Source organism: Podarcis liolepis (genome assembly GCF_965112155.1).
Source record: "Podarcis liolepis genome assembly, chromosome: 7".
Lineage (NCBI taxonomy): Eukaryota > Metazoa > Chordata > Lepidosauria > Squamata > Lacertidae > Podarcis > Podarcis liolepis.
Genome location: NC_139561.1, coordinates 57,033,416 through 57,046,471, shown reverse-complemented (window position 1 = coordinate 57,046,471; position 13,056 = coordinate 57,033,416). Strand labels below are relative to the sequence as shown.

Below are 13,056 nucleotides of genomic sequence, written 5' to 3'. Positions count from 1 at the left end.
CGTCTGACACCATTGTTTGTGTTTCTTCTATGCTGTTGCGCTCAGGTCCTGGTTGCAGGCTTCGCACAGACACCTGGTTGGCCACTGTGAGAATGGGATGCAGGAATAGATGGGCCTTTGGCCTGACCCAGCAGGAAGACTCTTACATGCTTGAGCTTCAATGCCACACATAGCATGAGGTGGTAGAATTCTGGCCTGTATCACATTAGCTGCAGGTGTGGCGTGACTCATACACTGAATGCAAACCCATGCCAACAAACAAACCTCTTTGCATGTACAGTGGTACCTTGGGTTACAGACGCTTCAGGTTACAGACTCTGCTAACCCAGAAATAGTACCTGGGGTTAAGAACTTTGCTTCAGGATGAGAACAGAAATTGTGCTCCGGTGGTGCGGCAGCAGCAGGAGGCCCCATTAGCTAAAGTGGTGCTTCAGGTTAAGAACAGTTTCAGGTTAAGAACAAACCTCCAGAACGAATTAAGTTCTTAACCCGAGGTACCACTGTAATCAGTTCTAGGCAGGGGCAGACTTTAGTAATACAATGCCCTGTGCAAGGGCAGTTTTTGGTGCCCCCCCCAGAAAAATATTTCTTATTTTCACAACACTTCCTTATTTATTATTTTGCACTCCCTCTACCTTGGAAGGTGGTGTACTGTCCTTCACTGGAGGTTTTTAAACGGATGTCAGAGGGCCCCCTTCTCAGGGATTCTTGAGCTGCGATTCCGGCATTGCAGGGGCTTGAACTATTTGATCCTTGAAGGTCACTTCAAGCCTCACAATTCTATGATTCTACAGAGAATTCTACCATCTTATTTCACATAATGTGTAAACTAGTGGTTATAATTTATTTTACGGCAAGTGTGACACAGGGTAGTTAAGGGAGTTGTACATCCCTCTTGCAGAGTATTGTGGCTCTGGTCACACCAATTAATTGATTAATTAATTAGTAAGTGCTGTACTTTACCTGCCCTTGGTTGTGTAACTCTTAATGATAACTGAAGTGAACTGGAGTGGCCGTTTCATCTGTTGACAACACACTCATAAGTGACTACTCAAAATCCAAGATTTCTACTCAATTTCACTTAAGCCTCAATCCTACACACGCTTACAACCCCAATGAGCTTAGTGGGGCTTATTTCTCCCCCTCCCCGCCTACCTGCAGCCCAGAAGGTAAAAAAGACTCCAGTATAAACCTCTCCATGAACCGTTTCGTTTCGCTGAAATGCGTAAAAGTGGTCTAGGGGAGGTGCGAGGAGAAAAAGGGGCGTGCCGTTGAGCACGTGCAGAGTGCTCGCCTCCCATCCCGGGGGCGGAGGCGGCCTTGAGGCATCGCAGGCTGCGCCTCTGCTGCGAGCAGCGAAGTGGGCTAAGGAGGCGCGCTCCGGATCCGCCGCCGGTCCACCTTAAACCGCACCGAGGCTGCTCCGCCTCCCCTGCCTCCTTCGCCCGTCCTTCGCCATGGCTGCGTGGCGGACGCTGGGCTTCGCGGTCCGGAACTACTCGCAAGCAGCAGCCAAGGTAACCCGCCGACCTTTCGCCTTCGAGCCGCCCCGGAGCTCCCCTGGAAGTGCGCGCGCCCGTGTAACCCGGTGGCAGGCAGAGCCTTGCCTGGACTGTACCACTTCGGGCCGCGGGAGAGGAGATTTGGGGGTCTGGGGGCTTCTCCCCTCCCATGGGACGGCGGGAGGGAGATTAATTTACTCCTTCCTACTTAATAGGGGGCCTATACGTATTCAAATAAAATAAATTGCCAGGGGGGGGGGGAGGATAGCAAAGACAGGGAGATAGTTGGCTGAACCATGATAATATTATTTTTTTTGCGGGGGGCGGGGTAAAGCTTAAAAAATATTCATAATGTATATAAAACAGAACAGTTATGACAGCTGGTGGAAATTAAACGATGAAAAACAAAACTATAAAATAGGCACGGAGTACAGTTGTACATAGGTTAAAAGAACGAAGTCCAAGTAAAGAACAGTTAGCGTTATTTGCTCATCAGGTCCAGTTCCTGATCTGCCAAGCTTGTGAGGAGGGTTGTCTTACAAATGCCAGTTCGTATAAAAGGTGTCTGAAGGTTCTAGTGCTGAACCGGGATAAGAAGCTACGCATATAGGTCTTCTCCCCGTAGGAGGAAGCTTGTCGAGTGAAGTGGCCAAAGTCCAGAAGGAACTTGGTCTGTTGATTCTGCAGCTGCACGTGTGAAATGGGTTTGTCTCCGTGAAAATTGCTGGTGTGTGAGATCAGGTGCAGCTCTCTAATAGCTGGAGCCTCAAAACAAGCTCAGGTTTGCTCCCCCCCCCCTGAATCTTTCACAGTTGCCACAAGAGGCAGAAATTCAGCCAGTGAAAACTCTTTCTTGGCACAGAGAGGCAGTGGATGGGAGAGGAGGTTCACCTGTTGAATTTCTGCCCATTGTGCAACTGTTTCAACCTATTAATATTTGAGATAATGGTACAGAACTATAATAGCCGTTAAGGTGTAGAGCAAGACAATCCCATGCACATTTACTCAGAAGCAAATATGTGTTCAGCGGGTCTTAATCCCAAATAAGGTCGCATCCAACACCACACATTTAAAGCATATGGCTTCGCCCAAAATATTCTGAGAACTGTAATATGTTAAGGGTGCTGATCATTGTAGCTCCAGGATTCTTTGAGTGAAGACCTGTGCTTTGACTGTGTGAGCAATCACCAACCTGTTGCCCTTGAGATGTTGGATTACAACTCCCATTAGTGCTGAGGCTGATGGGAGTAGTAGTCCAAAAACATCTGGAGGGCAAAGGCTAATCTATAGTGGTACCTCGGGTTACATATGCTTCAGGTTACAGACTCCGCTAACCCAGAAATAGTACTTTGCTTCAGGATGAGAACAGAAGTCGTGCCCCAGTGGCGTGGCGGCAGCTGGAGGCCCCATTAGCTAAAGTGGTGCTTCAGGTTAAGAACGGACGTCCGGAACGAATTAAGTACTTAACCTGAGGTACCACTGTATATGGATTGGGGCATGTGGGAAGGAACCTATGGAAGGAGGCGGAGAGTCTTTAAGGTTCTATTATGAAATCCTTGTTTCTCTCTTGTTTCTTTATTCCTTGAGCACCCCAGGTCTGCATCCCTTGTTCACTCAGTACCAGTAACGACATCCACTTGCACCCTCTGTACTTCTGGCTGCCCATTTGTCTCTCCAGCTGTGCTTCCTTGCTTGTCTTGTCAACCCCCAGCCTTATATCTTTCCTGCAGGGCTGGCTGACAGAGGACTTCCTAGATTCCCTGAGAGCAGTGGTGGGGAGCACCAATGTGTCCACAGCCACCTCAGTTTGTGAGCAACATGGCCATGACGAGTCCATGCACAGGTATGCAGTGGGACTTCCCAGAATTCCTCTTCTGCACATTGACCTCGATTGATTGATGCATGGCCTTGGACTTCTCAGGTATAAATGATGACTCTGCACATACAGTACGCTGTGACGGAGAATGGACCGTTTCTGGGGAAGGGCCGTAGAGCAGTCCCCAGCATCTCTAGGCTTGGTGAGCCTGTCAGTCAGTGCAGACAATACTGAGCTAGATGGACCAATCTTCTGACTCAGCTTCCTGTGTTCCTAACAGCACTATATGCTTGCATGAGATGGCTGTCCTTGGCTCCTGGGTATTGACCATAGAGCAGAATAACAAGAGGAGGAAAGTCATCTGGTTGTGCTCAGGCAGAGGGAGAATGCAGGGCCTCCTAGACAGGCTGGTGCTGTGCTCACTAAAGCAGCTGTACCCCCGAGAGGTGTACCCCAACATCCTCTGAGAGATTGCAAAAGAGATTCCTGAGCAGGGTGTCTCCTCCTGCACTTCCGCCACCTGAGGTGGGCACCTCACTCTCTCTGCCTCATGGACAGCTCTGTTTCAGGAGACAGCCAAAAACCTTCATTTCTAATCAGGCCTTTGGCTTTTAATTATCTGTGGCCTTTTAGAGTGGGTGGGATGTTTCAATTTATCTTTTCTTCCTGGTTTTAATGCAGGTTCCCCCCCCCCCTAGGTTGCTTTGAGTTGCTATGGCAAATAAAGCGACGAATAAATTTAATAAATCATCAACAACACCATCATTCTTCTGAGTAAATGAAGACGCATAACTGGAAGGAGGGAACAGTGACATTTCCTCACAAAACCAATGAGGAGAATAGCGCTTAGACATTTTACCTCGTTTCTCTCTACAAATACTAGAAATTAATTTTCCTTTTTTTTTAAAGGAAAACTTTTTACTGTTTTTAGAGTTTGTTGAAATGGCTTTAACTTTTCTTTCTCCCACATCTTAATGTGCTATGCAGTGCACTGACAGCCTTGGCCAGTGAGGCGTTTATACATGTGCAAAATTGATGGATAAATTATGTTGTCCCACCACCGTCTCTTTAGGTGCCGCCCACCAGATGCCGTGGTCTGGCCCCAGAACGTGGAGCAGGTCAGCATGCTGGCGAAGGCCTGTTACAGCCGTGGGGCTCCCATCATCCCTTTCGGGACAGGAACGGGCCTAGAAGGGGGCGTGAGTGCCGTGCAGGTAAGGAGGGGAATGGCAAGCGAAATGGGACCAGGGATTGGGGGCGGGGGAAAGGTAGGCTGGAGGAGTGAGTGGGAGTGTGGGGTATGGTTTTGGGGGAGGACAGAGTGCCAAGTGAGGCCAGACCTGAACAGAGGCCACATCCACACTGTACATTTAAAGCACTCTACTCTTGTGCCACTTTAAAGTGTCATCGCTTCCCCCAAAGGATCTTGGGAACTGTAGTTTGTTAAGGGTGCTGAGACCCCATTCTGCTCCCAGAGCTACAGTTCTCAGTGGTGTTATGATCAATCCCTCTTCCCAGGGAACTCTGGGAACTGTGGCTCCAGGAGGGGAATAGAGGTCTCCTTGTAACTCTCAGCACTCTTAGGAATTTATATGTTCCAGGATTCTTTTGTGGGTGTCGTGACTGCTTAAAGTGGTATGATACTGCTTTAAACAGATGGTGTGGATGGGGCCTTAGCTTTTGTGTGTGGCAATCACTCCTTTTCTGCTGCCTGTTTTTGACTATTGTTCAATAAGCCATCACACCAGTAAATGAACAAATTGGCTGCTCTCCAGAGGCAAGGAGATGGATTTTAAAGGCTGGGGAATAGGTGGGACTCCTGCTCCTCCCTGCCCCCCATGCCAGACTCCTCCTCTTTGGGTTCCCTGTGTTCCCCTTTTGGTAACCCTGTGCTTGTCTCTTTCCATGGGACAGGGTGGTGTGTGCTTTAACCTGACCCAAATGGACCAGATCTCTGAGCTGAACGCAGAGGACTTCACTGTGGCTGTAGAACCAGGGGTGACGCGGAAGGCACTGAACAGCTACCTACGGGGCAGTGGACTCTGGTTTCCTGTAGGTACGCTTGCCTTAAGTACAATTCTGGGAGGGGTGCAGTGGAGTTGCATTCTGGGAAATAAAGGAATGTGGTAGCAGACCAGCCTAGTGGCTGGCAAGCCATTGCTGCTTTGATCTTACCTGCATTAGGAGGGGGGTGGCCTGGTTTGCCATTACCTAACTGCTCCCCTGGCTGTGCCTTTTCCTTCTTCAGACCCTGGGGCTGATGCTTCTCTCTGCGGCATGGCGGCCACAAGTGCCTCAGGCACCAATGCTGTGCGCTATGGCACCATGCGCCAAAACGTGCTCAACCTGCAGGTGGTGCTTCCTGACGGGAGGGTCCTCCACACGGCCGGCCAGAGCCGGAGACCCAGGTACCCAGCTAAGTCCCTCTTGCTGTCCTGAAGCTCCTTCTGCGCCTTTCCTCAAATCTTGGCTTTGGCCGCTTCCAGGCTGCCGCTCTTTTGGGATGGGGTTCAGTCATATGCCAGCAAGTTCAGCTTGCTCAGTTAAAATGGATTTGGTTGCTTCTCCAAAAGATTAGACGTTTTGCAAGAAGGGAAGTGAGGGGGAACACACCAGAAAGTATGGGATGATGTTGGTTTGATGCAACGTCATCTAACTCCCGCAGGAGTGAGATGGGCTTTAAAAGAGGATTAGACAAATCCATGGAGGAAATGGCAATCGATGGCTGTCAGCCATGATGGCTAATTTCTGCCTCCACTGTTGCTTCTGAGTCCCATTTGCTGTGTACCACAGGAGCAGAGAGTGCTGTTGTGCTCGGATCCTGCTTGTGGTTGGCCAATGTGAGAAGAGGATGCTGGACTACGTGGGCCATTGGCCTGATCCAGCAGGCTCTCCCTATGTTCTTATAAAGCTGCTAGCCCAACAGAAAAGCGACCATCCTGATGGTTGTGTGACCTTATACAGCATGGAATACATTGCATGTGCTCATTGGGAGGAGGAAGCTGACTGCTTACACCAGGGGAAGAGGCTGATCAGTGCAGGGCCCAGCCTGGTCCCTTGAAACTCACGGGCTGCTTTTTGCTTGCAGGAAAAGCGCTGCTGGCTACCACCTAACAGGGCTCTTTGTCGGCTCCGAGGGGACGCTGGGCCTCATCACCCAGGCCACGCTGCGCCTGCACGGCACCCCAGAGGCCACCGTGGCAGCCGTCTGCGCCTTTCCCAGCGTGCAAGCAGCTGTGGACAGCACTGTGCAGGTTCTTCAAACTGGGATCCCCATCGCCCGTATTGGTAAGCAGGGCACCCCAGGCGGTTGGCGGATGGGGGACAAGGGAGAAGAACAGAAACAAAAGGCTTCCTTCCGGAGCCTGCAAGATCAGGCCTCGTAATGGTCTCGTCAGTCTGAATCTTCTCTGTGCAGTATATATAGGACTCCTCTCTGCTACTGGCTGAGTTGGGATGGCATGGAATGTTCACAAATGGTCTAACTGCTGGGGTGGGTGGGAAGGGGTTAGACATGGAATGCAAAGGTAAGTGGAGGTGCTGTGTCAGGGAAGCAATAGGACAGCTGGGTGGAAGAACCAGGACAGCAAGAGCAGGAAGAACGGGGAGTGAGGGCGGTTAGAGGGGAATTGGGAAGTAGAGGGGCTAATGGCTGGCATATGCGTGTGTGTGTGTTTGTGCGGTGGGGTGGATGGGAGGAAGTGAGACAGAGATTAAAGGAGCCTCATGCTATCTAGGAGCAAAAAGGCCAGAAGTAAAAGATGTCCATTTAATGGATTGATTGCATTTATACCCCACCCTTTTCTCCAAGCATCTCAAGGTGGCCTACATGGTTCTCCCCCTCCTCATTTAACCCCCACAAGAGGCCTGTGAGTTAGGTTAGGCTGGGAAGAAGTGACTTCATGGCTGAGCAGGGATTTGAACTGTGGCCTCTCTCAGGTCCTAGTCTGACAGTCTAACCATTACACCACCACTGGCTATCAAAATAAAAAGTCAAGTCTGTGACCACAAGTGTTACCTTAAAAATTGGATCTCTTGTATTTTCTCCCACAAGGCAAGCCTTCCCTTTGAAACAAATAAATACATTCCACAGACACATATATCCAAGTAAGTTTGTGTTCACCTCCTTACATTGTCCAATACGCACGCACACTTTTTCCTTCCTTTGCCTCAAAATTGCTCTGGCATGGAGGTGGTTTTGTGATGCTGCAGGAAGGCTGCTCCCATTGATTCGTACACTAATGATCTCACGTGAGTCTACTTTGAAGTAAGCGCCATGGCGTTCCAAGAGGCTTCCTCCCAGGTGTGTGTTACATTGCCCTCTAACTGTGCAGTCCTAATCATGTCAGCTCCTATTGGCTTCAATGGGGTGTAAGCTAGATGAGGATCACAGCTGAAGTGGCCTTGCTTGCTCTGGGTTTTCCCTTCTGCTCCTGTGATGTCCCCCTATGGCGAGTGCCCCTCTTCTCTTTGCCACCAGAGTTCCTAGATGATGTCATGGTGGCCGCCTGCAACCGCCACAGTGGCCTGAGCTACACAGAGCTGCCCACCCTCTTCCTGGAGTTCCACGGCACTGAAAACAGCGTGGAGGAGCAGGTCCAAGCAACAGGTAGGTTCTGCAGAAGCCGGGCCATGCCTGGCAGCCAGACAAGCCTGGGAATAAGGCTGAGTCGGGATATGTTTGGCACAGCAGCCTGGCACTATGCTTTGGTGGTGGTAGTGCATAGTTAAACTATGGAGCTCTCTCCCACTGAAGGCAGTGATTGCCACCAACTTGGATGGCTTTAAAAAAGGATGGATTCATGGAGGAGGAGAAGGCGATCAATGGCTACTAGCTTTGATGGCTATGCTCTACCTCCACCGTTGGAGGCAGCAATGCTTCTGAGCACCAGTTGCTGGAAACCACAGGAGGGGAGAGGGCTCTTGGGCTCTGCTCCTGCTCATGGGTTTCCCCACAGGCATCTGGTTGGCCACTGTGAGAACAGGATGCTGGGCTAGATAGGCTATTGGCCTGATGCAGAAGGCTCTTCTTATGGTTGACAGCAGAGAAGAAGAAGAGTAGTTTGGATTTGATATCCTGCTTTATCACTACCCGAAGGAGTCTCAAAGCGGCTAACATTCTCCTTTCCCTTCCTCCCCCACAACAAACACTCTGTGAGATGAGTGGGGCTGAGAGACTTCAAAAAAGTGTGACTAGCCCAAGGTCACCCAGCAGCTGCATGTGGAGGAGCGGGGAAGCGAACCTGGTTCACCAGATTATGAGTGTACCGCTCTTCACCACTACACCACGCTGGCTCACCAGAGGTGGTAGTGGTGGGGCTCTGACGCAAGGCTATCTCTGCAGGGGAGATTGTGCAGTCGAATGGGGGCTCGGACTTTGTGTGGGCACGGGAGCAGGAGGCTCGCAGTCAGCTGTGGGCCGCACGCCACAATGCCTGGTATGCTGCGCTGGCCCTTCGCCCAGGCCGGAAGGTGAGTCAGAAGGGGAGAGGAGCAAGCTCTGGTGGGTGGCTTAGCGCTTTAAAAAGAAAGAAAGAAATCTGATCTGCCTTGCAATTTGGCTCCTTTGCTTGAGTTACGAAGAACACTCTCCATTATGCTTCATTTTACCTCTCGCTTACCCTGTTCCGAACGCCACCTCCGTTCACGAGGATCGCAAGGTTGAGTTACAAGCAGGTTCCCAAGTTTGGCTGACTGGCTACCTTCTTTTCAAGGTTGCTTCTGAGAATGAGTTGTTGATGAAAGAACTCTGCTGCATGTCTAGTGAAACTAGGGTTTGGTGCAACGTGACTGGGCTGCTGTGGAGCCACACAAGGGTAGACTGGAGGGTTGCAGAGACTGATTAATGTGGGGTGGTGTTGATGGAGGAGTTTGGCCTTTGCCACCTCTCTTCCTTGGGCTGAAGGCTAGGCAAGGGCATTTTGAGTTCCGGTGGGTCTCAAAAAGATTTCAAAAGGATAGGAAGGGGAGAAAGTTATGCCTCCTCAAAAGCATCTTACTTGCCCCACCCTTTCCCTCCTCCCATCGGCATCTGCAGGGATACTCGACTGACGTCTGTGTTCCAATCTCCCGCCTCCCTGCAATCCTGCTGGAAACAAAGAAAGACCTACTGGAGTCCAAGCTCACAGGTGGGCAGAATATTGTTTGAGGAGCATTCCAGAAATGGGGGCCACCACTGAAAAGGCCTGATTTTGTACTGCCACTTCTGAACCTCTAGTTCAGATGATGATGATGATGAACCTCTAGTTGGATGATGAGCGTGTGGGGAGAGGTGGTCCTTGAGCTACTGGGGTCCTGAGCTGATTTAGTCCAGTTGAAGGGCACCAGATTGAGGGAGGCTGACCTCATCTTCATCCTGTATCATGGCAAACAATGATCTCTTTACCGCTGCTGGTTTTTCAGGCCCTATTGTCGGCCATGTTGGTGATGGGAATTTCCACTGCCTCTTGATTTTTGATCCGGAAGATGCCGAAGAAAGCAGGAGGGTGGCAGAGTTTTCTAAACGGCTGGTCAGGTAAGGATCTGACTGGTGATCAAGGGTCTGGAAACCAAGCCTTATGAGGAATGGTTGAGGGTTGTTCCAGAGAGAGGCTGCTGCTTAAGAGCCTCCAATGAATGAGATGATGGTGCAAGCCAAGGGGTGAGGCAAAACTCACAGCCCCTTTGTATCCTTGCTGCCCCTTGTTTTAACAAGAGGACCAGAGGCAAATGCTGGCTGGCAAATGCTGGGAACAAGGTACCTGCACGGATGTGCTTATGTTTTGATCCAATGTTTGTGCTGTTGTTATTTTCCTCCAGGCGTGCATTGGCGATGGACGGCACCTGCACAGGGGAACATGGCATAGGCCTGGGCAAACGCCAGTTTTTGCGTGAGGAAGTAGACGAGGTGGCACTGTCCACCATGCAGCAGATCAAGGCGGCGCTGGACCCTAAAAACCTCATGAACCCTGGAAAGGTGCTGTGAAAGCCTGAGATTGTCTGCACAGATGTAATAACAGTGCTTTGTAGTGGATTTACATGGAACCGTCCACACACATCAGTCCACTCTATGAATTGTTCTGTGATGGTTCCCCAGTGTTAATTGCATCGCTGCCATCTGGAGGGGCACAGTATTGAAAGTGGGATTGTGTAATATACTTTCCGCTACCATCATGAGCGCAAACCATTACGGACACATGATAAGGACGCTTGGAGTGTCCTCCCATGAGGCCCAGCATTTTTTCCCATACAGGGCAAAAGCTCCATCTTTGACTGGAAGCATCTGTTGCGGAGGCTGCACCACATGCGCCCTTCCAAAGGGGGCTTGCCAACCACCTCTGGCCCATTTGCACTGCAATCTTAAAAATTAAACCAGTTCAGTTCAACCTGCAGAGCTTACCATTCTCTCAAGGGATGCAGAGTACTGTAGTTATCCAAAGGGCAATCGGTATAGCGGAGAACTCTCTGCTTCACCCAGTGTGCCATTGCCAAGGTTCCTGATTGAAGCTTTGATTCTGAAGATGCTTTAAATGTGGCAACCTTTTGTTAGGTAGGCATGACCTTGGCTGGAGGGGCAAGCTCATGTGACTCCACAGCCACCTCTGTCTGAATATGTATTACGTACCTGTTTTGCCAAGCGGAGCTGAAATGAGCCACAAATGTGCATTTGTGGAGCAGATGGAGCTGCAGGTGTTACAAAAGCACATGGGTAGAAGCTGGGATGGGATGTGGGCTCTGAAGAAATGCTTTTCCAGTGGAGAAAATCCTTTGCCAAAGACCAGGCTTGCTGAATCTGCTTTGGGGTTTTTTTACTAGAGCCCCAAGATCTACCAACCAGAGCCAGCTGCAAAGGCACCCAGTTAAAATGAAAGAACAGGGTGGCTTCTAATCACATAAAATCATTTTCACTACCTGTACTTGTTCTGTCTTTTCCCCACCAAGGCCCACTGCTGATCAGCTTTCTTCGTTTCAGCAGCCTAATCTAGATGGGGAGGATAGTCATTTTGTTGTGACATTTCTGAGAGTCAGAAACCCTTACTGATCTACTTCAAATCAAAGAGGTATCTACCTCTTACTCATCCTTCACTCTCTAGTTCCAGGAAGCAAAGTTGCAGTTGCATGATGCCTTCTCAATCCATTTTCCTACCTACACAGGTTGACAGCTGTATGGGTGTCTCTTTTGACTCCTCTCCTCTGCAAATCCTCTGGTATCTGCTTTTTCATTTGTTACTTTCCAATTCACTGGCAGAACTCATGATCAAGAACATGGGTCGGCAAACTAAGGCCCGGGGGCTGGATCTGGCCCAACTGCCTTCTGGATCTGGCCCGCGGACGGTCCGGGAATCGCCGCGTGGATCAGATTCTGATCGTTCAGGCTGTGCCATTCCCCCCCCCCCACTGCGGCGGCGCCTCTTCCCTCCCTTCTCCTGGCTTCTCCCCGCCTTGAGGAGGAAGGAAGCTGGGCTTTGATTGGTGCCAGCAGCAGCAGCGTGATCACTTGAGCAGCCGCCATTTAAAGCAGCCTCTCTCTGGAGCCCTTTTGCGCACCGCTCATTGTCCCACCACTGCCACCATCTGGCCCCCCACAAGGTCTGAGGGACAGTGGTCCGGCCCCCTGCTGAAATTTTTTGCTGACCCTTGATCAAGGACTTCAAGCTACCCCCATTACCACCACTATTTAACCAAGATGAAGCAATAGTAAACTGCCTTCAGCACATGTCGGGGAAGTGTGTGTAGGCTTGCCAGTTGCATTAAACAGCTTTTTCCAGTCTATGGACCACCAGCTGTTGGGACTCCCACCTCCCATCAGCTCCTGCCAGCATGGCAAACACTCAGGGCTGATGAGAGTTGGAATCTGGCAGCAACAGCAGGAGGGCACTGGTTGGGGAATGCTGGCACAGGCGTATTTAACACTACAGGAGAAGCAGTGAGGGTACGGGATCTGAACCTCACACACATGACAGATTTCATCTTCATGAGCCAACCCTGGAAATGGGAATTAGGCCTCCCAGCACCAAGGTCAGATTTTGCCTTTCCTGCAAGTGTCTCACAAAATGAAAAACACCCCCAATTAATAAGCTGGAAGAGAGGATGCCCAGCCAGAGAGCATCAAGAGGGCCTGATGGGATTGGAGGGTAGCTTTTCCTCCACCTTCTCTGGAGCTATGCAAAACCTGTGTGCTCTTAAGAGAAGACAAAAGCCATTAGAGAAGAGCTTGTACCATCTCTTGGCTTAATAGAACTCTTGTCACTGCATTTTATACCATTCGTTTCAGTATTTCAAAACTGTAATACAAATACAGATGCCTTGGCAGAAAGGTGGCATACAAAGGCAGTCCAATTAATGGCAGTGATTCATCAGTACCGGGGAAAGTGGAGGGGTGCGTCCAACACATCACTTTTGAAATTGAGGCTAGTGCCGTCGTCTTTCTGGTCCTCCACTGTTTTCTAGAAGGCGGGGGGGGGGGGAGAGTTTTGCTCCTGCTCTCAATCATGTCACAAGGTGCGGACTCCTTTCTTTCATTCCATGGACCAAGAATGGGTGAACTTGCGGCTCTACCTGTGCTGTGTTGCTGGACTGCAGTTCCCATCATCCCTGACCACTGGTCAGGCAAGCTAGGGTTGCTGGGAGCTGGAGTACAACAACTGCTAAAGGGCCACAGGTTCCCCATTCCTGCTATCCAGAGAACCCAGCAGTAGATGGCACCAGAGCCAACGAGTTCTGGTTTTGTCCCCATCCTCCTACCTGTTGAGATATACA

The 13,056-nt window shown here is 50.3% G+C and overlaps 1 protein-coding gene across 2 annotated transcripts; it reads left to right on the top strand.

Moving 5' to 3' along the window:
- Positions 1 to 1,288: 1,288 nt before the first annotated feature.
- Positions 1,289 to 10,682, top strand: LDHD (lactate dehydrogenase D). Of its 2 annotated transcripts, none has more exons than XM_083515194.1 (11): positions 1,289 to 1,517; positions 3,233 to 3,345; positions 4,391 to 4,532; positions 5,233 to 5,374; positions 5,567 to 5,726; positions 6,407 to 6,606; positions 7,799 to 7,927; positions 8,663 to 8,790; positions 9,356 to 9,446; positions 9,721 to 9,832; positions 10,117 to 10,682. In XM_083515194.1, the coding sequence occupies exons 1-11, from the start codon at positions 1,458 to 1,460 to the stop codon at positions 10,280 to 10,282; spliced, it is 1,443 nt and encodes a 480-aa protein (XP_083371320.1). In that variant the 5' UTR covers positions 1,289 to 1,457; the 3' UTR covers positions 10,283 to 10,682. The 2 variants fall into 2 exon arrangements, with proteins under 2 accessions (XP_083371320.1, XP_083371321.1); XM_083515195.1 differs by lacking the exon at positions 1,289 to 1,517 and adding an exon at positions 2,008 to 2,283.
- Positions 10,683 to 13,056: the final 2,374 nt, after the last annotated feature.